The following is a 27,746-nucleotide window of genomic DNA, read 5'->3' as shown; positions in this document are numbered from 1 at the left end:
CTTCAAATAATACCAAAAAATAAATAAAATAATAAATTATACTATAGTTAAACCATGGTAAATTCAAATTAACTATGGTTTTTCTATACTAACCACAGTTTAATCATGGTATTTGATGTAAAACTGGCAATACAAATATCAGCACGCCAAAAAAACATTGTTTCTACAATTTTACTGTAGTAAAACCGTGTTTAATTTTCCTCAGCAAGCAACATAGATTAGATATTACTATGAACGATTATCTTTTAAGGAATAAATGGTAAAACAGCTTGACAAATGATCATAAAATAGACTTCCCCTTGTTTGTTTAAATCTTTGTTACCTAATATCGAGTGTGTGAGTGTGTGTGTCTGAGGACAGAGCGCCATCTGTGTGTGTGACAGGGTCTGTGTGTTTATGATCAGCTGCTGTTGTTCAGTTTCAGGAGTCGAGTTCAGTCGAGCTGTCACAACACTAACCTGAAGATGACTGCAGCAAGAAACAGGGTTTTTGTCGTCGGGGTGGGGATGACAAAGGTAAACGCATCGATTGCATTGATATATGTGGGCTTTGTTATGCTCTGGTTTGCTCAAAGGCTACTGTAATGCAGCTTAGCTAACTGCTTGTTACAGAACACACTGTGCTGAAGTTAAAGGCAATCCCTGTAGGAGTTTGAGTTTCATATAATAAAACTAACTATTAAGACACTCTGTGGTTTTGAATATAATATGTTTTATTATTAAACTGTTGCATGTGGTAGGTTGTTTATTTATACGATGTACAGTAATTAGCCTGATTGCTAAAGGCAGACTGCATGGTGTGGTTCAGAACATCATTGCTCTGAATAAAGTGTTTTATCGCCATTAAAAGAAAGAGTTATGCTATGCTGGAAAGTTTCTTATCAAAGATGCACTGTGCCTGTGTATCTGATCTGTGTTGAGTTGAGTAACTGTAGCATTGCACAGTGCTAAAGTCCTTCAGAGCTTCACAGAAACGCACAGATGTCAGTGTAATCGGTAAATGACCCTGAATGAAATGTGTCACAGGTTACTGTGCGAGATGACAGTGAACGCTTGTTACACAATCACATTGTGTGCTCATAGTTTTCAAAGTAACTATAATGGAACAATAAGTATCTGTTACTGCATAAATGTACTTCATAAAGTTTGTTTTTCATATTAACGTTATATAGTTTCATTTATTTTATCCATTATATATTTAATAAATGTCCTGAGCACTATAAACCTAATGGGCTAAATTTCAGGCAACATTTTAAAATCCTTAGTTCTAAAGAGCTTTATTTTAGTCAGTGATTCTTTGCTGTTTTTCAGTTTGAAAAGCCGGGAGCAGGAGACATCGATTACCCAGACATGGCCAAAGAAGCAGGTGCGCTTGATGAACCTCGTTCAGGTGTTTAGCACATTGTACTGGAGAAATATGAATATCTTTGCTTCCCTTCTGTTGTGGCACAGGGCAGAAAGCACTGGCGGATGCTGGGATCAAGTACAGTGCCGTCCAGCAAGCCTGTGTAGGCTATGTGTACGGTATGTCATACTTTTATATAGTTAGTATTTTACAAGACATGTTAACAGTTACACTCTGACGTCAGTGTTGAATGCATTTTTTTTCTGTAAATCTCCAGGTGACTCGACATGTGGCCAGAGGGCCATTTATCACAGTTTGGGTTTGTCAGGGATCCCAATAATCAATGTGAACAATAACTGCTCCACCGGCTCCACCGCGCTGTTTATGGCCCGTCAGCTCATTCAGGGAGGTGCGAACGCTGCTACAGTCGCTGAAGACTAAAGTCTGCACCATAGAAGGAGTTCAGGGATTCTGTTTATAAAATAAATAGTCATTTATTTATTTATTTAAACTATGGTATTGAACACACTTTTTTATTGAATAGTAATAATATAAATAAAAATAATATCAATAAAATAAAATAAATAATAAATAACACACACACACACTACCTTTCAGAAGTTTTGGGTTGGTATGCTTTTTATTTATTTATTTTTAAAGAAGTATCTAATGATTACCAAAGCTGCATTTATATGATCAAATACAGTGAAAAGCAGTTCTGTTATGAAATATTATTACAATTTAATTGGGCTGTTTCCTGATTGAATATATATTTGAAAATATAAGCTTATTTAATGTGATGGCAAAGCTGAGATCTCAATTTTTAAATAAAAGTATTACTTTCTTTTCCTTCCTTCCTTCCTTTTTTTAATCTTACTTTGCTCAGACTTTTGAATGCTAGTATATCACAATTCAAAGGCAAGAGTCACCAAATATATATATATATTATTAATTTTAAAGAATATTAAAAAAGAAAACAGTTGTTTTAAATGTAATAATATTTTGCAATTTTACTGTTTTTAGTGTATTTTTGAGCCTAAGAGATTTCTTTCAAAAACAGTTTTTCCAAACTTCTGAGCGGTTTATCTGACACAGAAACTCTTGCACTCAGGCTTGTCTGACTGTGTTCTTGCCTTGGGCTTTGAGAAGATGGAAAGAGGTTCACTATCCTCAAAGGTGTGAGTGCAGCTCTGTTATAATACCAGCGATGAAGCAGATCAGCCTGTGTCTCATGTCCTCTCCTGGGTTTGCAGTACATGGACAGAACCAACCCTATGGACAAGCACATGGAGGTGATGATCAACCGTTACGGTGTGGCGGCGGCACCAGCTGCACCTCAGATGTTCGGCAACGCTGGAAGAGAGCACATGGAGAAGTACGGTAAGATCTCAGCAAGACTTCAGTGTGTAATATGAGAGATTTCGATTGATTCCTGCAATCTGGTTCCTTCTGCAATAAAAGCTTTGTGTCTTCTCTAGGCACGAAACCAGAGCATTTTGCCAAAATTGCTTGGAAGAACCACAAGCATTCCACCAATAATCCGTAAGCTTTTGTTACAAAGGAAATGTGCAAGTGAAGTCTTGTTCATATCACAGGTAACAGGAAGAGATATTGTCTTTCTCAGATACTCTCAGTTCCGGGATGAATATAGTCTGGAGCAGGTCATTAACTCCAGGAAGGTCTTTGAGTTCCTCACACTCTTACAGTGTTGGTAAGTGCACCAGAGAGTCCGGGGGATGAGCTGGGTGTCATGGTTTGGACATCCACAAAAGCAGGGCAGTTATTAGTATTTAATATTCATAGTTCAGCACAAATTGATCTCCGGTGACAGCACTTGTAGCATATTGCTGTTTACCACAAAAATCTAGTAAAAATTGGGTAAGCACTTACAATGGCAGTGTGAATAAGCCAATCCATAACTGTTAAAGCACACATTGTTTTAATAGTAGAGCCACAAGAAAATATGAGTGTTTATTGATGTGCAAGGTCTTTTTTTAGAGTCTGTTCTGTCGACTATTAAGTGGCACATGAGAGATGTCTCTTAAAATTGAGTCAGAAGTTTATTGGTTTAGCATTTGACATGTAGACACAGAAAAGTTAACAGGCAAATTCATTTTTTTCTTTTTAAATACAATTTAAAATGTGCAATTTATGATTTATTCATTTACTACATTATTGTTTAATTTAACTACATTTTAAATGTCTATTTTTCAAATGAAAATTAATTAGCTATTTTATTTAACTACATTTTTAAAACATGAATTTAAATAAACCATTTGAAATATGTAAATTAATTATTTTTTTTAACTTATCCCTCATCTATTTTATTGAAGTGTCATTCCTGATCTTTAACAAAAAAATACTTAATTTTTTTTTTTTTTTTGTGGTAATCCATATTATTCCACAAATGCTGTTGACGGACTTTAAAATATTCTTAACAAAATTAAATACTTTTTACAAGAATGTTCTCGGCATTTTACAAGCTGGTGAACTTTGCATGCCAGTCATTATTCTAGCTCATAAATGTTATTATTTTCAGAAACATGATGCTCTTATTAGACAGCTTGTTAAACTGGCAGCTGCCCAACAGAATCAGATTTTGATATGGTCTCTTATTTCCCTGCAGCCCGACATCTGATGGAGCAGGAGCTGCGGTTCTGGCCAGTGAGGCGTTTGTGAGGAGGAACGGACTGGAGAAGAAGGCTGTGGAGATCATCGCTCAGGAGATGGTCACAGACCTCACCAGTACCTTTGAGGAAAACAGCTGTATGAAAATGGTAAGAGAAGATGAACTTGTTGAGCAGCACTCACACTAAAAAAAACAGACTTTTAAGTTGTTGGGTTTTTTTTAAAGTACCATTTATTCACCCTCTTGTCCTTTCTTTCTTCTTTGGAAAAAATATATTTTGAGGACATATCTAAACCGATTTGGTTCTTTTGAACTTACATTATATGGGAAAGAAATACAATTGGAAGTCAATGGGAACTGAAACTAGTTGTATCAAAAATATTTGTTGTGTGTTCCGCAGTAGAAAAAAAGTCATGGAGGTTTGAAATGACATTAAATGATGACAGACTCTTCATTTTTGTGTGAACCGTGGCTTTAAAGTATGATTCTCATGTCTAATGTCATGTTTTTTTAGGTCGGTTATGACATGACCCTTCTTGCAGCTCAGAGGTGCTTCGACGCTGCTGGACTGAAGCCGTCAGATGTTGACGTCATCGAGCTGCACGACTGCTTCTCTGCCAATGAACTCATCACCTATGAAGCTCTGGGACTGTGTGCTGAGGGTGAGACGCACCGCTTCCCAAACACAACTGTTGAAAAATATAAGTTTAGTTTAGCTGCACGTTTTAAAGTATGATCTGTTTTTCATTGGTAGGTAAAGCTGGTGAGCTGATTGATCGGGGTGATAATACATATGGTGGGAAATGGGTGATAAACCCCAGCGGAGGACTCATCTCTAAAGGACATCCGCTTGGAGCCACAGGTACACTTAATCAAACACACCTGATGGCAGATCTGGGAGAATTAATAGGATCATTTTACCTCATGCTCATGTTACTCCAGATCTCTCTTTGCTTTGGCTGTGAAACACAAATGGAGAAGTTTAGCACAGTGTTCCCGCTGCTGGGGCCAGCTTATTTCTAAAAAAAAAAAGTACTATTTTGTGTAAGCTTTGTATGACCAAAATGTAAGCTGTTACTCTCTAAAAAAATCTGGTATTTTTTTGCTTGACAGCAGTGGCATCTATTCACAAAAAATCTAAGGTGGCAAGTTCAGAGGATGTTATTCAGCTTAACAATATCACATGACCATATCAAGTCATATAAGCGAAGAATGAAAACTAGAAAAAACTAGAGTTCATCATTAGCCAAAAGCAATAAATAAAAAGCATAACTTTTGGCAGGAATTAACTTGTCAGATTAAAGATATAAGAATAAATTAGAGGCACCTAAAACCATAAAATGAACACATACACCTGTTTATTAATAACTTGAAAACAATAGCTTTCATCCACAGTTTATTTACTCCCTTCACAGATTATTTCTGTGACTGTCTGTAGAATAGTTTCTGTTTCTGTATTTATTTACACACCCTAATGTTGTTCTAGAGTGCATTACCTTTTTTTCAGAGCACAAACGGAGAAATTAAAACTAATGTCCTACTCACGCTTGTGTTTACATCCTTAACACAGTTTGTGTGTGCGTGTGGCTCTCCACCAGCAGGGGGAGTCACTTCTCTGAATGAGTGAATAAACACTAGATTCCAGCAGGACATCAGTTCTGCAGCTGGCTTCAGTTATTAGTTGGTGTGATGGAATATTAAACTGGTTTGTCTCCTAATTTTAACCTGGGTGTTGTCATAAAACCAGGTGTAGAACAATGTCAATCCTTCTAACCTCTCCATCCATCCATCCATCTTTGTGTCCCTTCTTGTCTCTCTCAACACTAAACATTGGATATGTGTCTGACAGCATTGATGGCGTCTCAGCCTCTGGTCTGCCAGAGGGTGTTCATGTGTTTTGGAGGAGGTGTGGCTTTGGAGACTGATTTTGCAGGGAGGGTGGAATCTTCTGCTTTCAAAGCTAGCTTGCTATTGCTAACCCCTCCGAAATCACCTACCCTACATTTAATGTAAAGATTTGTGATATAATATCATTATTAATTGGTTAAATAACAGTTTCAGTCGAATAGACCTTAGTCAGGGTAACGCTGCATTACATTTTAGATTGTGAATAAGGCTGTGAGGGATATTAATACAGTCTGGTCAAAGGATTGTAATGTTTTTTACAAAATGCCTTACTAAAATAAATTTAGTAGACAACAACTAAATAAAATCTGGAAATTTAGCATTTTAAAAAAATCAGGTTTTTTATATTACGTTCTGCAAAATTATTTATTTTCAATCAATTTAGTTTTTTTTCATTTCGTAAACTATTTCTACTCCCTAGTTTTATGCAATTGCATGTAAAGAATATTTACATTATAGTTACATATACAAGATGTTGTATGTCTGTATGGTAGGACAACACATTTCCAGAGAGTTTTCAATGCAGCTACTTTGTGCAAAATGCTATATAAATGTAAAACAGAAACCATTAAAAAAAGTACCCGGTCCCCTTTATGGCAGACTTGTTCACTAATTGTTAGAGGACAGAAGAATCATCAGGTCACACAGTATAGAAACGCTCCCACAGAAGCAGTGAAGGCAGAAGGCTGTGACACTGAGAGCGAGTGAAGGATGAACTCTGGCCTGTTTTGGTGGCTCAGGTCTGGCTCAGTGTGCAGAGCTGTGCTGGCAGCTGAGGGGGGAGGCGGGGCCTCGGCAGGTCCCCGGGGCAAGGGTCGCCCTGCAGCACAACATCGGTCTTGGTGGAGCGGTGGTCGTCACTCTCTACAGGATGGGCTTCCCTCAAGAGACAAGGTATGTTTAAAGCTAAAATGTGACCCTGGGGCTGAAAACCAGTCATAAGATTCAATTTTCTAAATTGAGATTTATTCATAATCTGAAAGCTGAATAGATAATCTTTCCATTGATGAATGGTTTGTTATGATAGGACAATATTTGTCTGAGTTACAACTACTTGAAAATCTGGAATCTGAGGGTGCAAAAAAATCTAAATACTGAGAAAATCACCTTTAAAGTTGTTCAAATGAAGTTCTTAGCAATGCATATTACTAATCAATAATTAAGTGTTGATATACTTACGGTAGGAAATTGACAACATATCTTCATGGAACATGTCCTTATGATTTTTGGCATAAAAGAAAAATGTATAATTTTGACCCATATGATGTATTTTTGGCTATTGCTATAAATATAACCCAGAGACTTAAGACTGCTTTTGTGCTCCCGGGTCACAAATATGTTGCAATATGTCTTAACTAGCATTGAGATGACTGGCTTAAATATGTCCAGTAACTGCTTTTATTGAAATGATATTCAAATTCAGTCCATTTAAAAAAAGAAAAAAAAATCCCAACCATCTGTTCAAAGGTTTCTTATGCTCACCAAAGCTGCATTAATTTGAATAAAAAATGTCAAAACAATAATTTTGGCAAATATTAATTCAAACTAAAATTTTATTTTAATATATTTTAAAATGTCAATGTTTTGTAACCTTATGTTAAAGTTATGTTACCGTCACTTATGATCAGTTTAATGTGTTTTCGCTGAATACTAAAAGTATTTTTTTAATTAGAGTATTCATCTTACTAACACCAAGCTTTTGGACAGCAGTGTACACTTTTATTTTTTATTGTTTTATGCTTGAATGGTTGAGCTCTGTTGTATGTTTGTTTAAGAATACTGAACACTGGGTGCAAAATCCAAGGTACAGAAGATTACATTTCTATATGATCTACCTACATACATATTTACATACAAGTCTGTATAGGTACATAGAGTTCGTGAAGTTATAAGCCAGAAAATATTTACATTTCAAGTATTACATTTGTTAAATGTCATAGTTCTTTTACATACATTTACAACCAGACCTTTGGACTTGGTACACACCATGTACATGCACCAGCAGTGTTGAACTGTCTGAACTAAACCTTCTCAGCTCTCGGATCGCTGCAGTGGCCACCAGCGCAACCAGTGACCTCAAAGCCTTCAAAGCTCACACTGTCTTCAAGGAGATAGAGAAGAAGCTACAGGAGGTAATTCATCAGGAATGAGGCTGTCTCTCACTAACCATGCAGATCAGACTCTGCCTCTGAACACTGACAGTGCTTTGAGGTTTGTTAATGCCTCTGTGGCTTCTGCAAACCTATTAAACCAAGACTGACTCGTGGGTTTTTTCTTGGAAAGAGTAATATTCTCATCTCAAATGACTTTAAGTCAGCGTGGATATTAAATATTCAGTGCTATTTTTACTGTAGAAATAATTTGCATCAGTGTAAGATAAAAAATAACACAATTGCATACTTTAAGTGAAATTCCGCAATGAATAAGATTCACAGGAGTTTTCAAGTGTGTAAAAAAAAATGAATTCATTTTTCTACATATTTATTGAATGGTTTCATTATTTTTAACAGGAGGGAGAGGCATTTATAAAGAAAATCGGCGGGGTTTTTGCTTTCAAAGTGAAGGACGGTCCAGGTGGAAGTGAAGCATTATGGGTCGTGGATGTAAAAAATGGCAAAGGTTCAGTGACCAATGATGCAGGTGTGTTCAGATTTGTTCTCCACTTCATCGTGTGTTGTATGTTATTGGAAAATTCATTAAAAAATAAAATAAATTGAAAGCATGACATTTACATTTGTATAAAAACAAAAGACTCAGCTTTTTTTATTCAGCATTTTAATTAAGCGACAGTAAAAACATTTATAAAGTTAAAGTTCTTTAAATATTCCTTTTGATATATTCGAATGAAAACAAGAACAAGAAAATAAATAAATAAAAATAAAAGTAAGAATTATTATTATTATTTAATTTATTTGTTTTTTGTAAATAGTCTTTTGCATTGCACATTAAACAGTCATTTGTTTGATTTAACTCTAAAGTCAGTGTCTCCAAGAGCACTTTGTCATTGACCAATGTGAACATGTTTCACTGTTTACTTCTTGCACAGGTAAAAAGGCCGACTGTACTATCTCTATGTCCGACTCGGATCTGCTTGAATTGATGACGGGGCGGTTGAATCCTCAGACGGTACGGTTCGATGCTTTATTCTTAGTGGTCTGTTGACATCTTGGGTTTGTTTATGAAGTAAAGAACATTGGAGCTGTTCTGATAAGGTGTTGTGTGTGTCAGTGTAGTCTGAGAGCGTCCTGGGACAGAGCCAGCAGTGCACGATTAGTCCCTCTTAAAGGAAAACGCACTCGTTTTTCCATATTCCACTATGTTCTTCCACTGTTTATTTTGTGTCACCATACTTACTCGTGTAACTACGTCTTTAAATAGAGAAAGCACAGAAGTGTTTGGTAGCTTTTTAAATTCATCCCTGTTTGGATCCTAAGGAATGAATGGTGCTAAGCTAAATGCTAGCATAGTGGCGCTGTGCACTACAGTGATTGAGTGCACTGAGATGGGAGAAGTAAGTATCACCTTGTCTAAGTTATCCTTGTTACTGACCTCACACATCGCTTCCCAACACAATTTTTAACTACCACAGTCCTATTCACGATCATTCTGGTAGCACGTGAAGGCAGCATCAGTGAAAACAATGATAGCTTTAGCAACATTAGCCTTACAGAGAGCCAAGGATCTCTTTCAGAAAACAAAATCTTACTTTGCTTACTTTGTCTGGAGTCTGGACGTTTGCGCACAAAGCATTGCTGAACCAACTCTTGTTTGTGAGGCAGTCCGGTGTAAAATGTTTAGCACAAATTATAGGACTTTTTCCTTATTTTTTTTTGTTGTTGAGAAATTTCATTCAAAAATGAAAGTGAACCACCGTGTCCTCAGCGGTCTATGGAGATTTCTATGTTCGTTGGTGCATCTCTTCACACAACACTTTTAATAGCTCTTCTTCTAAATGCGAGTTTTGTCACTGTTTTGGAGCACACTGCCTTATAGATAACCTTATAGATAAGACTAACATATTGATACTAACACACAAAAAAACTTTACATTTAAGAGCCATAGAAAAAGGTTAATATGTATCTTTAAAAACTAATGTTCTTTTGTTTTAATCAAAAGTTGCATCTTTGCATCATAATTCTGCTGGCTGATATTGCAACGTTAGCCTTCCAGATTAATCCAATGTCAAGGATGACCTTTAACCTGTGCTGTGCAGTTTCACTAAACTAATCTCTATGAAAAAGATTAACATTGAGTTACTTTGACATTCCCTTGACCTGGCTTTAGCTGGCATGGCATGCATACAGTATTATGTTGCATGTCCAACCGTTTTTTCTGAATCGCACACATTAAAGCACATAAACCTCCTGCCACAGAATGCTGATCAGAGTGAAGCGGAAATCTTTTACGCAATCCCAAATTAGGCTAATGGCTTCTAATGTATCCTCTGCTGATGTGAGTCATAGCATGAAAAATAGATTGTTTTCATAAGCCCTTTGAAATGTCATTCGCCCGTGATGTACCCCCTCTGTGATGACTCGACCAGCCTCCGTCATGTCTGTCCATCTGTGGAAAACCACATCAGACATCAGATGGTTTGACAGAAGCTTCATCTAAAAATTAGCCACTCTTTTTACAGTAATCCTCCATAAAGGGAATCATTTTCAAATTAATCCCAACTAGAAAAGCTGAACCGTTTACAGCGCAAATCCATCATGCTCGTGACGTGGAAATGGTCAAATGGAGAGAAACTCACATGAAATGTTGGGGGAGGAATAATATACGACCATAACCTTTTTATTTTGCACTCATCTACAGTGTATATTAGTATCACTGAGATAATAATATCGTTTTTATTCATATTTTGAAATAGTTTATATATGTTTTGATTTTGAATTTGGCTCAAATTTTTGCAATTTCTTTTGTCTGGCATTCCTATTATTAGTTTTTTCTTCGTAGTTTTCATTTCCGTTTGAGTTATTTTAATACGAATTGAGAAATGTTACCCTGTCCACTAGCTGTGTGTGTGTGTGTGTTTATATGTATATGTATATATATATATATATATATATATATATATATATATATATATATGTGTGTGTGTGTGTGTGTGTGTGTGTGTATATATATATATATATATATATATATATATATGTGTGTGTGTGTGTGTGTGTGTGTATATATATATATATATATATATAATGTGTTTGTGTGTGTGTGTGTATGTATATATATATATATATATATATATGTGTGTGTGTGTGTGTAAAAAAATTTTTGTGTGTGTGTGTGTGTGTGTGTGTGTGTAAAAAAATAATATAAAATTTTATATTATTTAAAAAGTCCAAAATGCTGTGTGAAGCTTTATTTTGTTAATCTCATTTTGTTTTCTCATTTAAAGGCATTTTTCCAAGGAAAACTAAAGATCACTGGGAATATGGGAATGGCCATGAAACTGCAAAACCTTCAGCTGACACCTGGAAAAGCCAAACTGTGAAACTGCATCTACTGATGAACAGGGAAGTGGCACACATTCATGAAGATGAGTTGTGTGGAGAGATGCTAAAATGGTTAATCAGTATCTAAATAGAAATCATTTCTGAAATTGTATGAATGAAGTTGTGTAATATTACACAATAACAGTGGGTCTGTTGGTCATTGCAACATAACTGCATAAAGAATACTGTGTTACTAAAATACCTGAAAGACATAAGCAAACCTTTGACAAAAATTTCCTGTACAATAATAATAATATTGTGGTTTATCAGGAAGAAGAAAATGTCATGTTTCTACAGTAAAGTAGCCTTCAAATCATCAGTTTAGTAATCTTGCAGATTAAGATGGAGTCTGAACTCTCAGTTAGTTAGCTGTCTGTCCTATAATGTGCATCTGACTGACTCATAGCAGTTTAATCATTAGATTTCAAACTATTCCTGCAAAGGCTTATGTTATATCTAGTGTGCAGTCAACTCAATTAAAACAGAAGCTAAGAGTAACAGACTTTTCATTGAGTCTTTAAAGGCCTAGAACTGTGTGTGTTGGTATATCACCATTTCAAAGTATTTTTGTATAATTGTATATTAATCAAGTTTGTAAAAAATCACAACACTTATTTCTAATAAACATGCCAGTGACTTCGAAACATGCTGTCATTTTCCTACAGTGTCTTTAGATTTCAAATACAGTGATAAAAATGTCTGCATACATTACAATACAGCCTCTGCACTGATGGAGGACTTTAGCTTTGTCACCTTTAGCACTGCTGTTTTGGTTGAAAATGCACTTTATTTAACCTAATCGAGATGGTTTATTACTCACCTGCTGAATTTTTATCCTGAAACGGTTTGACCTACAGCTGCTGGACTTAAATTGTGACTGTTTATGGATCACTTCCAGCACTGTGTATTATTCTGCCAGTTGATGTCCAAGGCTGTCCCAGTGGTGTTCCCCAGCTGTATCTCTGTTAACTACTCTCTGTCTCTCTCTGTTTGTAATAAACCCTCTAAAAAATAAAAAATCCCTGACACACAAATCTCATCTTTGAACACTACAAAATGAGAAGAAATGCATTGCTTTCATTAGGCATACTGAGTGAGTCATCATTTTATAGAATTTCATTCAAATCACAATTTTTACATTTGACATTTTCACACAAAGAATCCATACAGGTTGTAAGGCCTTTGAGAGTGTGTGGCATGACGTGTGAGTCCATGAAGCCCACTGCTTACAAAATTCAAAGTTGGGCTTGCCCTGAAATCTGTTCATGTCAAGATGTTCTACACAAGAGCAGGGGTTAGAAACCATCCTCCTGAAGAGTTAAAGGTCTGTCAGTATGCAAACAATACCATTCAAACATTTAGGGTTGGTAAGATTTTAAAAAAAGTTTTTTAAAAACACACTTTTTTACATTATTTGAAGAAATTCTAATCTAAAATATATCTAAATTTTATTTTAAGATGTAATTTATTCTTGTGATTTAAAGCTGAATTTTCAGCATCATCCTCCAGTCTTCAGTGTCACATGATCCTTAAGAAATCAGTCTAATATGCTGATGTAACATTTGCTGTTATTATCAGTATTAAGAAACAGTTGTGCTGCTTCCTGTTTTTGTGGAAACCATGATAAATTTTTTTTTTTCAGAATGCTTTAATTATCATCTTCAAAAGAACAGCATTTATTTGAAATATAAACCTTTTGTAACATTATAAATGGCTTTACTGTCACTTCATCAGTTTAGTGTACCCTTGCTAAATAAAAGTATTCATTTCTTTAAAATAGATCTTACTGATCCCCAAACGTTTGAACAGTAGTGTGTGCATACATCTATATATGTTTACAGTATTCCCCAAAAATATTTGTACAATTAAAAGAAAAAGTGTAATTTGTATAAATAATAAATAAATGACCAAGACCAAGTAAATAGATCAAGCCAAGCAGCATCTTACTAACTTATAAACACCTTGTGTCAAACCTAACTTTTAACCAAATGGTGGTTTGGTGCATTTGTTTTTATTTATTAATTTTTTTAAGGAGGAACCTGATAAAATGGGAAAATGTAATTTATTCCTGTGAATGTTTAGAATCACTACTTCAGTGTCACATGATCGTTCTAATGTTTGACAGCCAGAAAGTTTCCAAATACTTTTGATGTCAAAAAATTATGTATTTAAAGACTTAAGATGCAAAAACCTCTTAGATGTTTCTGGGATATTTTTCTTTTAATTGAGCATTTTTTTTTATCAGACTCTGATATTTAGGTTCAATAATTTCACTTTAATTATTGAATGCCTTATTTTCAAATGTCCAATGTTACTTTTACAGGAGCCTGATCAAAATACTCATTTAAAAGAATAATCTCAGACAGACTTGGAGGTTTTTGCATTTTAAGTCTCTCTCTCTCTCTCTCTCTCTCTCTCTCTCTCTATATATATATATTATGTTAAGCTCTAAGCTATGGCCATCTTTAAGTTTCAGGGTTGTCTACAGCTCTAGATGGAGTTAAAGGCTGAAACCCCTCATATAATGCACTGATATTTGGACACTTTTAACACCACAAGTGTCCAAACACTTCTTGGGGTCACTGTATGTGATCACTGGTGGTTAAATCTTCTTCAGGGGACAGTTTTTTCCTCCCTCTTTTACTGAAAGATTAGACTTAAACAGAGAAAAGCAGCATAATAAAACAACACATATCCACATTCCTCAGACAAGCTGTCCATGAAGAGTGTTGTTCTTCTTTCCTGTGGATCACAGGGAAAGGACACAATGACAACAGCACTCAAACGTACACTTATCCTCCTCCACACACTTCGGCCAGGAGCTCGGCCTCCGGGGTCAACAGTGTTCAGGGAATCCATCTTATCCCCTCACTAGCCCCCGATTGCTTCAGCTTTCCATCGTGAAATCCCCTACAAAGACATTGACACACAAATCCAAAGGTAGAGAAGGAGAACGGCTGGCGTCTTGCAGCTCAGTCTGTGAAGGAGTCTAGACATTGGTCTCCAGACCGTTCATGTCTATGGTACAGTGGTCTTTGTCTTTATGGTCTCGTTTGTAATGGTGTGGAGACAGATGAGGGGACCTCTTCTTGTCGGGGGGCCTGATGCCCTCCTCCAGCTGCATGAGACGGGCCACATCAGGAGACAAGTGCTCGGGTTTCCTCATGGGGCCCGGCGGAGGGGGCTGGAAGCAGCCGTTTTTCTGGTAGGACATCATCTGTTGGATGCTGATCATGGGCTTGGTCTCACAGATGAGAGGAATCTGTGACCAGAAGAGATGAAATCTTCATTTTTGTACATGCAACGTGTGATTATCATTTCAAACAACCTCTACAAACTCATTCCCACCTCCTCGCCCTCTTTCACAAAGTCTTTTCTGCATATGTGTGCCATGATTCCTGTGGCCAGAGCATCGCCCATCACGTTCACCATCGTCCTGAACCGATCCCTAACAGACACACAAGTAAACCTCATATTTCAAAATGTATTCATCATTAATCTTAACCAACCTCAATCACCAGTGTTGCCAAATCTGTGGGTTTCAGACTACTTTTATACTGTTTCTGCAGGTCACCCCACTGGAATGTGATTTAGACTCAAATGGAAACCCCCAAAAGGTGGCTTTGACTCACCTAAACATGATTTTGGAACGATTTTGCCCCAGAAGGTGACTGGGCTAGTTTTGAGTAGCAATTTGGCTGGTCCACATTTCTACATTCGACATCACAAATCTACATTTACAATGATTATAATTTATGAATGAATGAGAGAGAGACTTACAAGGCCCAATCCACAGCAATAATAAGAGTGATGTCATCTGTAGGAAGACCCACTGAGGTTAACACGATCACCATGGTTACCAGACCGGCCTGTGGAATGCCTGCAGCTCCGATACTGGCTGCTGTAGCCGTGATGCTGATTACAAATAAATAAATAATAAAATAAAACGTTTACAAATTTCTTAAATAAAGAAAGGTAAATAACAGAATCCAGCTCAAAAGATACATCTGAATTACACTATATAATTATATGTGTATTTTATATATGCATATCACTTCATTTATCTATATTTAATATATTAATAAATTATGTCATATCATCATATATCATCAATGAATACAAACCCGATTCCAAAAAAGTTGAGACACTGTACAAATTGTGAGTAAAAAAGGAATGGAATAATTTACAAATCTCATAATCTTGTATTTTATCCACAATAGAATATAGATAACATATGAAATGTTGAAAGTGAGACATTTTGAAATGTCATGCCAAATATTGGCTCATTTTGGATTTCATGAGAGCTACACATTCCAAAAAAGTTAGGACAGGTAGCAATAAGAGGCTGGAAAAGTTACATGTACATATAAGGAACAGCTGGAGGACTGATTTGCAACTTATTAGGTCAATTGGCAAATGATTGGGTATAAAAAGAGCCTCTCAGAGTGGCAGTGTCTCTCAGAAGTCAAGATGGGCAGAGGATCACCAATTCCCCCAATTCTGTGGTGAAAAATAGTGGAGCAATATCAGAAAGGAGTTTCTCAGAGAAAAATTGCAAAGAGTTTGAGGTTATCATCATCTACAGTGCATAATATCATCCAAATATTCAAAGAATCTGGAACAATCTCTGTGTGTAAGGGTCATGGACAGAAAACCATACTGGATGGCTGTGATCTTCAGGCCCTTAGACGGCACTGCATCACATACAGGAATGCTACTTTAATGGAAATCACAACATGGGCTCAGGAATACTTCCAGGAAACATTGTCTGTGAACACAATCCATCGTGCCGTTCGCCGTTGCTGGCTAAATCTCTATAGGTCAAAAAAGAAGCCATATCTAAACATGATCCAGAAGTGCAGGTGTTTTCTCTGGGACAAGGCTGATTTAAAATGGACTGTGGCAAAGTGGAAAACTGTTCTGTCTCAAATCAAAATTTGAGTAAAGAGGACAAGGACAACCCAAGTTATTATCAGCACTCCGTTCAGAAGCCTGGATCTCTGATGGTTTGGGGTTGCATGAGTGCATGTGGCATGGGCAGCTTACACATCTGGAAAGGCACCATCAATCCTGAAAGGTACATCCAAGTTTTAGAACAACATATGCTTCCAGTCAGACGTCGTCTCTTTCAGGGAAGACCTTGCATTTTCCAACATGACAATGTCAGACCACATTTGATATGTCATCTATGTTGTATTCTGAACAAAATATTGAAACTTGAAACTTCCACATCAATGCATTCTGTTTTTATTCACAATTATACAATTATTCACAATCGTACAGTGTCCCAACTTTTTTGGAATCGTATATGAATTGTATATGAATAAATAAATGTGTATTAAAAATGAATATATTAATAAATTAAGTGAAGTCAAGTTGCAACAAAAGAACTAACAATGATTTTTAAAATGTGAATGTCATTTATGGAGTTTCTAAACAACATTAATATGACATATAATAATAATAATAATTACTATTATTAATATGTTTGTTATTATTAGTAATAGTAGTAGTGGTATTACAAACAATATTATTATTATTATTATCCACTGGCAAAAAAGAAAAAGAAAAAGTAACAATCACAAATTTTTAACAATCACAAATGTTCATATTCAGATGAACAGTCAAGATTAATGAGAGCATAAATGTTACCAGACAAGATCTATATTCAAAAGGGGCATCTTACCCTTTCTTACCCTACCTGATGGTGATGATCTGTCCAAAGTCCAGCTCATAGTTGTTGACTTGAGCGATAAAAATGGCTGCCACAGCCTCATACAGGGCAGTGCCATCCATGTTTATAGTGGCACCAACAGGAAGTACGAAGCGAATGATGCGGCGGTCGATGTGGTTGTTCTCCAGGAGGCACTTAAAAGTGATAGGCAGCGTAGCAGAGCTGGAGTAAAACACAAGAGTTTGTCATTTACATTTGTGATACTTTCAATTCAAGGCTGCAATACACATTTTGTTTTCATTTGTTATGTGTCTTCTAGAAATGAGGTGCCTGTTTCTGCATGAGTTTGGTGTGTTTAGAACAATTTGAATGACCGGTAGTGTGTGATCCATATAATGATGATTAGTAGTTTTCTGTTAGCATCTGGTAGAGCTCAAACTATGAAATGCATGAAGGTGAGGTTACCTGGATGAAGTAGCTAATGAGATGAGCAGGGCCTGTAAAATCCCTCGGATGTAGACGATGGGGCTCTTTTTCGTAATGAAGAAATACATGGAAGGCAGGATGAAGAGGCCGTGAAGCACCAGCCCCATGACAACAGTGATGGCATAGAAGCCCAGTTTCTTCCCCATAGCTGATGGGTCATCCATTTCCAAGATCTTTCCCGCCACCAGAAACACAATCCCAAACGGGAAGTACCTGAGGTGTTACATCACAAATAGATGCCGTTCAGGGGGAATTCACTGTACAGTTGCACAAGGTATGGAGGTGCAAACACTGGTGAAGTGCTGAATTTTTTTTGTGTGAAGCATATAAAAAAGCTAACTGTGAATTGCATATAAACTCACAATTCTGAGAAATAAAGTCACGATTCTGAGAGATAAAGTCAGAATTGCAAGGTATAAACTCACAATTGTGATAAAATATCTCAGCGTTTCTGAGAAAATAATCAGACTTAAAAGATATAAACTTTTTTCTCAGAATTGTGGATTTATATCTCAATTGTGAATTATAATACCAGAATTGCATAGTCCATAATTGTGAATATACTTATATCTCTGAGAAAAGAAATCTGAATGGCTAGATAAAGTAAACTTACAATTGTATTAAAAGTTAGAATTGTGCGAAATAACACAAATGCGAGAAAAACATTTATATCTCACAATTCTGACTATATAATGCGCAATTTCGACTTTATTTCCCACAATTCTGTGTGTTTATATCTCTCAGTTCTGGGGAAAAAAGACATAATTGCGAGATATAAACTCACAATTCTGAGAAGAAAGTCAGAATTGTGAGATAAAAACTTTTTTTTTGTCTGTTATGGAAACAGGCTTCCATAGTTTGGTGAGAATGACCCCAACATAATTCTCTGTGTAATGGCTATAGTTATTTGGTTTATTGTCATAGTGGGTCATACAATATTATTAGGTTTAAGTTAACTGATATTTGTATATACCATATAACAATGGCCACAATTTTCAGCACGGCTTCATTGAGACTCTGGCAGAAGTTGACGAGGGCGCTGCCATTTGGTCCCATTCTTCCAAGCATGATTCCTAAACGAAAAGAATAACTGAGTATTTATTAAACAGACTGGATAAAGCTGTGCAATTCCAGATGTTGCTGCTGCCACTCACCCATAGTAGCTGAGAAGATCACAATACCGAGGACGTTCATGCCTTCACTGGTGCCAGGAAGCGTCCTGAAGACAACATCCGGAGGTGGCGTCAGGTCCAGGGAGAAGTTCTGGATATCTGTGCCGTTGTCATCCTGGATCCCATAAATGAAGACCCGTCTGGTGCTGGTGTCTAGTATGTCCTGACCAATGGTTGGTTTGGGCTTCATGATAGGGATGCTCCTTGTGCGATACTACAGTTCCATTACAATTCATCATTAGCATGGCATATATAAACAATTACACAGCAAAAAGTACAATAATGCAAAGTGCAATATTAAAGGAACTGTACATATGCAAGTTTAACTTCAACATTAAGCATACAACTATGGCAGAGCTGATAATTATGTCCATGTTTTAGCCAATAACTGACAAACAGTTCACATTACAGCCCCTTAATTATTTTGTCTAAATAAATGTAATGAAACACTAAAAGCTCAAATCGATCAGTTCAAAAGTACATTTAGGCATCACAATATTCATAATGTGCAGTATGAAAAATATAAATATTTAACAGTGTTTTTGGCTACACTTTATCTTAAGGTATCCTTGTTACAAGTCCATGTACTTACTATTATAATAACAATAAATGATGCATAATTACATGCAAGTAACCCCTAAACCAAATCCTAATCCTAGCCCTAACTATAGTAAGCACATATAGTAAATTAACATTACTCAGTAATTAAATGTATAATTACACTGTAACAAGGACACTTAAAAATAAAGTGTAACCATGCTTTTCATTTATTTTAGTTTTTAAAGGTTGACTTTTTAAGTACACAGCAGGTAATTTCTTTCAAATTATATTTTACCAGTTTTAGGCCATGTTCACACCAAGAACGAGAACTATAAAGATAACGATATTAGCTTCCACACCAGCGAATTATATCATCTGTTTATTCTAAGGGTCGCCGTGATTTCGCCAAGTTAGAGACATGTTCCTGGATCAACATCTTTTGATGATCCTGGATCAACATTATTGTCCAAAAATATAGACTTAACCCAACCCCTACCCCTAAACCTAACCTTACCCATAATTTATTCCTAAAATCAGTGCGAAATGATTGCTGATTAACAAGGCTGTAGAAGCACCTAAACCTGATTGTAAGAAAAAGTTATATCTCAAAAGTTATATCTTATATGCAGAAAAGTTATATCTCAATTCTGATTGGTTGATTGGAATGTTGTTCAAGGATGCTTATTCAGGAACATGTTGTACTTGGTGAAATCATGCTCGCCTATTCTAAGCACACACGTGTCTGCCGCTTTAAACTCTCGAGCTCGTCACAGCAGGATTGATTCTGATTGGTTTCAGTGTTTTTATCGTTCATCAGCTGCGGGAACAATCAAGTGATCCCAACGATATTGTTTCTCTGTGCCAAGAAACAAATAGAAAAACATAAACACTCACTTGCTGAAAAGTTGCTTGGACCAAGTTAGCTGGGAACATGTTGCTGATGGAGGAAAGAGAGTTTTTCATGAATATTATAATGAATATTAAGTGTTAGTACACAGAATCAGTGGCATTTTGCTGAAAAACTAAACTGGTTTATTCTGATCATCCACTAATTCGGTTCTGATCATTCTGGTAGACCAACAAGCTAAGCTAGCGAGGCTGGATCAACAGGTTTTGTTGACTGAGCTAATTAATTGAGGTCAACATCAAAATCACAACATTTTCTGTTGACCAACCATTGTATTTTTTTGCATCTGTAAAAACACCCCTTGCACAACAGAAGAAGAGGAATATATGACAAAAAGCTTTTCAGTCAAAGTACAACTCTGTACCTGAAGTTTAAAATGTATGTACCTAACAGTTAAAAGATAATACTAGCACTTAAGATGAACTCGAATGAGTGCACATTGGAGCAGGTTCACCTCAAAGGGGCCTGTGATGTCAAAATGCAATTTTATAGTGGCAAATGCTCTTTCCAGTCACCAGAAAAACACCATAAGTGCATTGCAGAAGTGTCCACATTGTGACACAGCCAACTAATCCTAATCCAAGTGCCTAGCGTCTGGTTAGCACAGAGGGCCCCAGAAACGCCAATCCCAATAACTTCTCAGTAGAGATCACAAATATCACATGCTATTTTGGTACCTTTCTAATTTTACCTGTCTAAGACTTTCATCATGAAATGCACTGCTAACAAATTGAGGTAATCTTGTGGCTGCATCAATAGTCTCCTCCTCAGTTAGGGCCATATGGTCTCAGGCTCAGATCACTAATCAGTTTAGGCTCCGGTCTTCACCATAAACTCTTCTGCTCATGACACACAGCACAGGAGACAAGTGCATGGGGCAGGAATTCCCCATTCCTTAGTCTTCAGCTAACCCTAAACTGAAGCTCTCCTTTTCCCTCAACATCACTGACACTATATTTTAACACAGAATCCAAATATTCACAATGAAATAAAATCATTATGCATGGCAATTAACAGCATGTGACGGTACAATGCATCTTTGCCTTTGTGCATAATGGGATTTATGTTTACATCTCTGAGAAATGACAAGTAGATAGCAATAAAAATACTCATGATCAATATCCACAACACAAGCATCCTTGCATATAAAAGTTGTGGCTCACTTTTTAAGAATATTATACTCTATACATATCCTGAACTAACTAACAATTTCCAACAGTCAAGCATTGTGTATGTGTATGAGTATATATACTGCTGTCTACATAATTGCCTTTAAGCACAACAGAGATATGTAAAGTATATTGAAATGAATTTCAAGGTCTGGTGCTATCTTAAGGTCTGGACTCCTTATGAACGTATTACATTCCAGTAACTGTTTGTGACAAGCTCTTGACTAACTGTTCCACTGACCGACTGGAACAGTGACACAGAGTAACTGGGGTAAACTCCGGCCTCATTTACTCAAGCAAACAGTAACTGGCTTATCATGAGCTTTGCTCACAAGGTTTACCAGACAGCTCAAAGCCTCGGCACGTGAGATGTCTGGAACCCTTTATGTTCTATCACTGAAAACATGAAGGAAGTAACAATGATTTTCCCTGAATAGTTAACTGAAGTCTACGCAATATCTATCCTAGCACAGGCAGCAAGCTGATCACAGACTCAATAGCACAGGCTTACCGGATGAGGTCCAGCAGAGCATCAGCGGAGCTCATGATGGGCTTCCCGCTGTCCTCTGAATCCTCCTTCTGGGCAGCTCCACCTGGGTGGATGATGACGACCATGACAATGCCCACCACCACAGCCACAAACGTCGTCCACAGATAATAAGAGATTGTCATGATACCCAGTCGACTGGAGCACTTAGCATCCAGCGCTGCCAAACCAGACATCAAACTGAAAAGAGAAAAACATTTTTCAACAATATGTAAAACAATCCATGAATCAACTGAATGAAGAGATGCTAAAATATCAAATCAAATCAAATAATTTAAATCTAAAATAAATTATAATGAAAAAAATCAACATTGTTGGATAAAAAAAATTCAGAGACCAGAGCTATAATAATATGTAATAATAATAATCTCAAAACAGTTAAATTATATTCATTGTTCAAGCTCTACAGTTAATCCATAAATAACACAAAAAATATTACAAAGTTAATTAATGAATTTTTTTAATACAATGCTGAAATATATTTTTGAACACAAACACTCAGAAGTCAGTCGGACTTTTAGTAAAATAATTAAAAAAGAAAGAAATACAACCAAAAAGCAATGCAAATCATTGTTTAAATGTTTAATGTTTAAAGGTTAATATACAGTATATATATATATATATATATATATATATATATATATATATATATATATAAAATGTGCATTTGAGGAAATTAAGCAGCAGTATAAAAGACATTTTCTATCTTTTAATTTGTTAAGAGAAAGCACTGTTTTTGAAGATTGCGGAAGTGCATATGCTTTAGTATTTGGGGGAATGGGACTGAAAAAATAACTTTGAACAATTTTTGTTGAGATTGAGGAAAAAAGCTTAATAATAATGACACAAAAAAAGAAAGAAATACAACCAAAAAGCAATGCAAATCATTGTTGAAATGTTTAATGTTTAAAGGTTAATATACAGTATATATATATATATATATATATATATATATATATATATGTATATATATGTATATGCATTTATTTTCTGTTATGTGTTTATTTACTGTTTGTTTGTTTGTTTACATCAGTATCCTGTTACACCTTCATGACAACTTCGGAAACCTTAGAGAACAGCTTGATTCTTCACACCAATGGGCTTAACAAGGTTTTTTAGAAACAAACATTATATGTGATGTAGACTGCAAAAAATACCTATCTTCTGATAGCTTAAAACCAAGCAACATCCGTTTTATATGACTTGATGGTGCCATCACTGAACCTATCATCACTGTGATTACACTATCCCCAGCAACTCAAAGATATCTGATTTATAGAATTTTTTTTTTCTGGCAACCATTTGCTAGAATTACAGTACACGACATATGTACAAGCTATCAAGTACAATAAGATGCAAAAGAGAAGTTAATAGTTCTCTTTGATGCTTCAATGGACAAAAAAATAAATAAAAGTATGCCTATAAATGCATTTTTAAATGAATTAAAAAGTCCTAAAGGACCGGAAAGAGTTGGAAGAAAACCTAATGTGTGCAAGAATTTAAAGAGACAGCACTGCTTTAAAAGTTCAACCTGCTGCAGCTTTGTCATGTACAACAACAGTGAAAAAAAGAAAGCTATTCATTGTTTAGGGGGGGGGGGGGGGGTGAAATGCTATTTCATGCATACTGAGTTTTTTACACTGTTAAAGAGTTGGATTCCCATGCTAAACATGGACAAAGTTTCAAAAATTAAGTTGTACGTTTGAAGGAGTATTTCTGTTCCAAAAATACTCCTTCCGGTTTGACACAAGTTTCGGAAAGTTTTTTTCGACTATGGCTCTGTGTGACGTTAGATGGAGCGGAATTTCCTTATATGGGTCCTAAGGACACTTCTCCCGGAAGAGCGCGCTCCAGTATAGCACAGCACTGAGAGCACAACAGACATTCACTGATCAGAGCGAGAGCGTCACGAAAAGTCACAAAAGGAGTGTATTTTTGGTTGCCAGGGCAAGACAACCCTGCACAGATTACTAAAAAAAAAAAAAACAGCATTAAGGGACCAGTGGATGGAGTTTATTTTTACAGAGCATCAAATGAGTTGTGCAAGTGTTTGTGTTTGTTCCTTCCCTGCATTTCGAAGATGCTTGTTTTACAAACAAGGCCCAGTTTGACGACGGATTTGCGTATCGTTTATTTCTTAAGGATGATGCAATCCCAACGAAAAAGGGTCACGATTGTGTGTTGGAACCGCAGGCGGTGAGTAAAACTGCTTCAAATATCTCTGCCTTCTTGTTAGTGCGTCCGCCTCCCATGCCGAGACCCGGGTTCGAGCCCTGCTCGGAGCGAGTCATTGCTGCTGCTGCTCTCGTTCAGTTTCAGCCTTGGGATCTGATTCTGGATCATAAATAAACAGCTGAATCTGACTGTTAGCCATGGTTTGTTTTGGATGATGGTTTTTTCCTCAAGGTAATGTCACAACTTCCAAACGCTTTCAAGCCTACTGGCGGTTGTGATTCTTTAGCTCCGCCCACACGTCACGCCTCCAGCGGCTCGTGTTTTTCCGGGATAAATCAGTACTGACTATCTTTCTCTTATGAATATAATAAAACTAAAGACTTTTTGGAGTTATGAAGGATGCAGTACTACTCTAGAAGTACTCAAGATTAACAGGATATTGAGTGAAAACGAGCATTTCACCCCCCCTTTAACGTTCTAGGGAACTCTACGCTGCGACCCCTAGAGGGCACATTGGGGAACAAAATCCAAACGAGCTGTGCCAATGCGCATACCTGTCCACATGGTGGGTGAGCAGTGAGCACCAAGGAAACAACAGACATAAACCAAACCTTTCCTCAGAAAGGAGCCATGCCACTGTGCCATGGGCTGCTCACACAACTTGCCAGAAATGGGGAACCCGATTAGATCAAGGGGAACATCCCACCCAAGTTAAGAGCACATTCCCACAGGGTCTCATTCCCTCTCGGGGAACCACAACCGAGAGGTTTTTTGCCACCTTTAAAACCTTTTGCTCAGCTGTGAGTTACGTAAGACTAAGACACAGATGTTTGCTCTGTGTTGACCTCAGATGCATCTTTGGTGCATTAAATTCATTCCATTCCAGTCGTGATGGCAATTCAGAATGGAACAGAAAGAAATGAAGCTTTACAATGCAAGTTTAGCTTCACAGAGTCTACTATTCAGGTAGTTCTATAGACATTATTATCAATTTGGTCACAGGGAATATCCCTCTATTTTGATCATATCACTTTATACCAATGTATGATCATATATACAGTGTTACTACAGGAACTGTGGTCCTAATCATGACAAGAAAAGCAAAAACAAGTAATAACTTTTGTTGGGTAATTTATCTGCAAAGCTTGGAAGCACTAAGAGGCCATGCATCATTATTATTAAGCTTTTTTCCTCAATCTCAACAAAAATTGTTCAAAGTTATTTTTTCAGTCCCATTCCCCCAAATACTAAAGCATATGCACTTCCGCAATCTTCAAAAACAGTGCTTTCTCTTAACAAATTAAAAGATAGAGAATGTCTTTTATACTGCTGCTTAATTTCCTCAAATGCAATTTTTTCTCTATTTGTCATACAAACAGGAAACTATGCTTCTTCAGTTTAAAGCTGAGCTGTAGTTCCAACCACACACATTAGTGATGATGTTTGCAAATATTTGTTGTAACTGTGGTTTCAGGAAACACTAAATCTTTGAATTATGTTCATAAAAGTGGAACTTGCAAACATAGAGACTTGGAAAAAAAACAGAATAAAACAGAACAAACAAACAACTTTGTCTCAGACTACAGACGCACCCACGAAGAAACACGAGAAAAATAATAAAATAAAATACACATGCATACAATACCTTAGACATAAATTCCAATGCTAATAATACTAAAATAGTAAATACAGGCTCAGAAACCAGAGGTACCAAACATCAGTAACCAGAGGTACTTAAACCTCAAAAAACATTATAAGTCAATTGGAGATTTACTTTGTCTAAGTATCCAATAAATGATCCCCAGACAGTGGCAAACTTTACAATGGAGTTAGATTTCAGAAATCAGAGTCTTTCCATTTGCATGACAGAGATCATGCCCATAATCCAAATTCGAAAAGAGGGAGGTGAGGACAGGGGCGTAGCAAGCTTTTCAAAAGTGTGGGGGATGGATGTGGTTTGTTTATAAACAATAAAAATTATGAACACATTGACAGAGGGGTACAAAATGCAGGGCTTAAAGTTCCCTGGCACTGTGCGGGATTTCCGGCTTGCAGCGTTTGGCTGGGAAAAAAATAATCCTACATTAAAAAAAAAAGAAAAAAAAAAAATCAGAAAAGGAGAGAAAAAACGCCCAGACAAAGCTTTTTCTCTGGTGGTATAAATAATGTAACAATTTACTGTTTTTAAACATTAAAATAATATACACTTTAATTTCATAGTTCTTCAACAGGTATGCAAACAATATCCCAATAATAGCAATTAGCATTAGTCTAAAAAACGAAATATAATACCGAAAACACTCGACATGTCAACAAAACGATTAACAGAACATCTTCCCAAACACATATCAAGCTTATTTAAAAACCTCTAAAGCATAAACACTCATTCAAAGTACCTGGAAAAGGGAGATGTAAATAACCATAAGTTCCCGCCTCCTCAGCACGAGCTGACCGATAACACCCCAAGAGAGGCGGGACTTAAGGCAGAACAGCCAATCATCAGCCGGTCACACTCAAAGCCGGTGTCAAGTTTGAGAGGAAGGGGGGAGGAGGCAGCCGCGGCGAGCGCAGACACATAGCGGCCAGAGAAACGGAGGAACGACTATAGTAAGGTGTTTGTGCAAAACTGCGGAAAAACTGCAGAAAATGTGCGGGTGTCGAACCCTCTCACCGGGAAAAGTGTGGGTGTTAAAACCCCCACATCCCCCACGGGTGCGACGCCCCTGGGTGAGGATGTCTTGCAGTTCTTTAATATAAGTCTTTCGGCCACAATCATGCCCAGTGTAAGGGACTGCTGTGAAGTTTTTGGAAGGCTAGATGTAATGGAGGTGGGAACTTTATTTTATTAATAATAAAATAAACACATAACAGGGCGAAAGCCCCTCACGGATGACTGCCGCGGACAAACAAAACCAAAACACAAAATAAAATCAAGGCCTGGTCCTCCTCGTCATTCACTGTTGTAACTCCTCTTTTGAATCCTTCCGGAGCTCCTCTGTGGGACTCGATCCCACATTTTGTCGGTAAGCTCGGCTCCCATTTCATCCTCCCAGGCCACTTTAAATTTCTCATTTGGAGCTGTGACAGCTTTCAAATAAAAAAGCAAATTTAGAGATAAGATGCGTAGAATAAGGAGGACATAAGAAAACTTAAAAAAGAATGATTGAAGCAAATTGGTATATACACAGAGGTCTCTGGCAGGGACAGGACTTTTCTTACTTGATTTAAGGTTTTGCCTGAATTACTCATCACAATACTTAACTTATTCAGAGCTGCGGGCTTGTCTAACTTGGAGAATAACACTGCTAATGAGATCCCAGCTGCCAGGCCTGTGTCTATTAACACCCATAAGGGAACATCAGGGGTCAGATTGCCCAGTGCTCCCTTCTCCCAGTACATTAAAGCTCTAACACTGGCAGCCCAATAATATTGTTTAAATACTGGAAGAGCCAAACCACCCACTGACCTGGACTTTTGTAGATGCATTTTAGATATCCAATGTGTCTTATAGTTCCCTTTCAGTCAGTCACTCTCGACATCATGTCGGTAACCGACAAATTGGACTCTAGCTTCGAGAAACCATTCTACTTTGAGTGTAAACTAAATGAACCAATGCACATTGTTATGCAATTATTGTATCCAGCTGCAGCTGATCACAGCATAAAAAGGCAGCAGGTGCAATGCATGCCTGCTGTTTTCTTCG

At 36.8% G+C, this 27,746-nt stretch overlaps 2 protein-coding genes across 3 annotated transcripts in view; one reads left to right on the top strand and one right to left on the bottom strand.

The window, feature by feature from the left end:
* The first annotated feature begins 352 nt into the window (after positions 1 to 352).
* Positions 353 to 12,017, top strand: scp2a (sterol carrier protein 2a). Of its 2 annotated transcripts, none has more exons than XM_052548690.1 (16): positions 353 to 515; positions 1,311 to 1,365; positions 1,452 to 1,523; positions 1,622 to 1,753; positions 2,456 to 2,520; positions 2,598 to 2,724; positions 2,823 to 2,886; positions 2,969 to 3,055; positions 3,971 to 4,121; positions 4,488 to 4,635; positions 4,728 to 4,835; positions 6,619 to 6,772; positions 7,914 to 8,010; positions 8,389 to 8,518; positions 8,925 to 9,004; positions 11,277 to 12,017. In XM_052548690.1, the coding sequence occupies exons 1-16, from the start codon at positions 465 to 467 to the stop codon at positions 11,370 to 11,372; spliced, it is 1,617 nt and encodes a 538-aa protein (XP_052404650.1). In that variant the 5' UTR covers positions 353 to 464; the 3' UTR covers positions 11,373 to 12,017. The 2 variants fall into 2 exon arrangements, with proteins under 2 accessions (XP_052404650.1, XP_052404649.1); XM_052548689.1 differs by having other exon boundaries at positions 8,386 to 8,518.
* A 431-nt stretch (positions 12,018 to 12,448) lies between these two features.
* The window catches only part of slc1a7a (solute carrier family 1 member 7a), a 29,996-nt gene continuing 14,698 nt past the window's right edge, over positions 12,449 to 27,746 (bottom strand). The window contains exons 3-11 of the mRNA XM_052548688.1: positions 21,833 to 22,048; positions 20,140 to 20,182; positions 18,688 to 18,919; positions 18,507 to 18,606; positions 17,513 to 17,746; positions 17,075 to 17,269; positions 15,154 to 15,288; positions 14,722 to 14,821; positions 12,449 to 14,635 (exon numbers count right to left, since the gene is read on the bottom strand). Coding sequence (XP_052404648.1) covers positions 14,363 to 14,635; positions 14,722 to 14,821; positions 15,154 to 15,288; positions 17,075 to 17,269; positions 17,513 to 17,746; positions 18,507 to 18,606; positions 18,688 to 18,919; positions 20,140 to 20,182; positions 21,833 to 22,048 — 1,528 coding nt within the window. The 3' untranslated portion in view covers positions 12,449 to 14,362. The remainder of the gene's footprint in view (positions 14,636 to 14,721; positions 14,822 to 15,153; positions 15,289 to 17,074; positions 17,270 to 17,512; positions 17,747 to 18,506; positions 18,607 to 18,687; positions 18,920 to 20,139; positions 20,183 to 21,832; positions 22,049 to 27,746) is intronic.

The sequence above is a fragment of the Carassius gibelio genome, chromosome B2, assembly GCF_023724105.1.
Source record: "Carassius gibelio isolate Cgi1373 ecotype wild population from Czech Republic chromosome B2, carGib1.2-hapl.c, whole genome shotgun sequence".
Classification (NCBI taxonomy): Eukaryota; Metazoa; Chordata; class Actinopteri; order Cypriniformes; family Cyprinidae; genus Carassius; species Carassius gibelio.
Note: the sequence above shows the minus strand (reverse complement) of the source record. Positions and strands in the feature narration are given on the sequence as shown.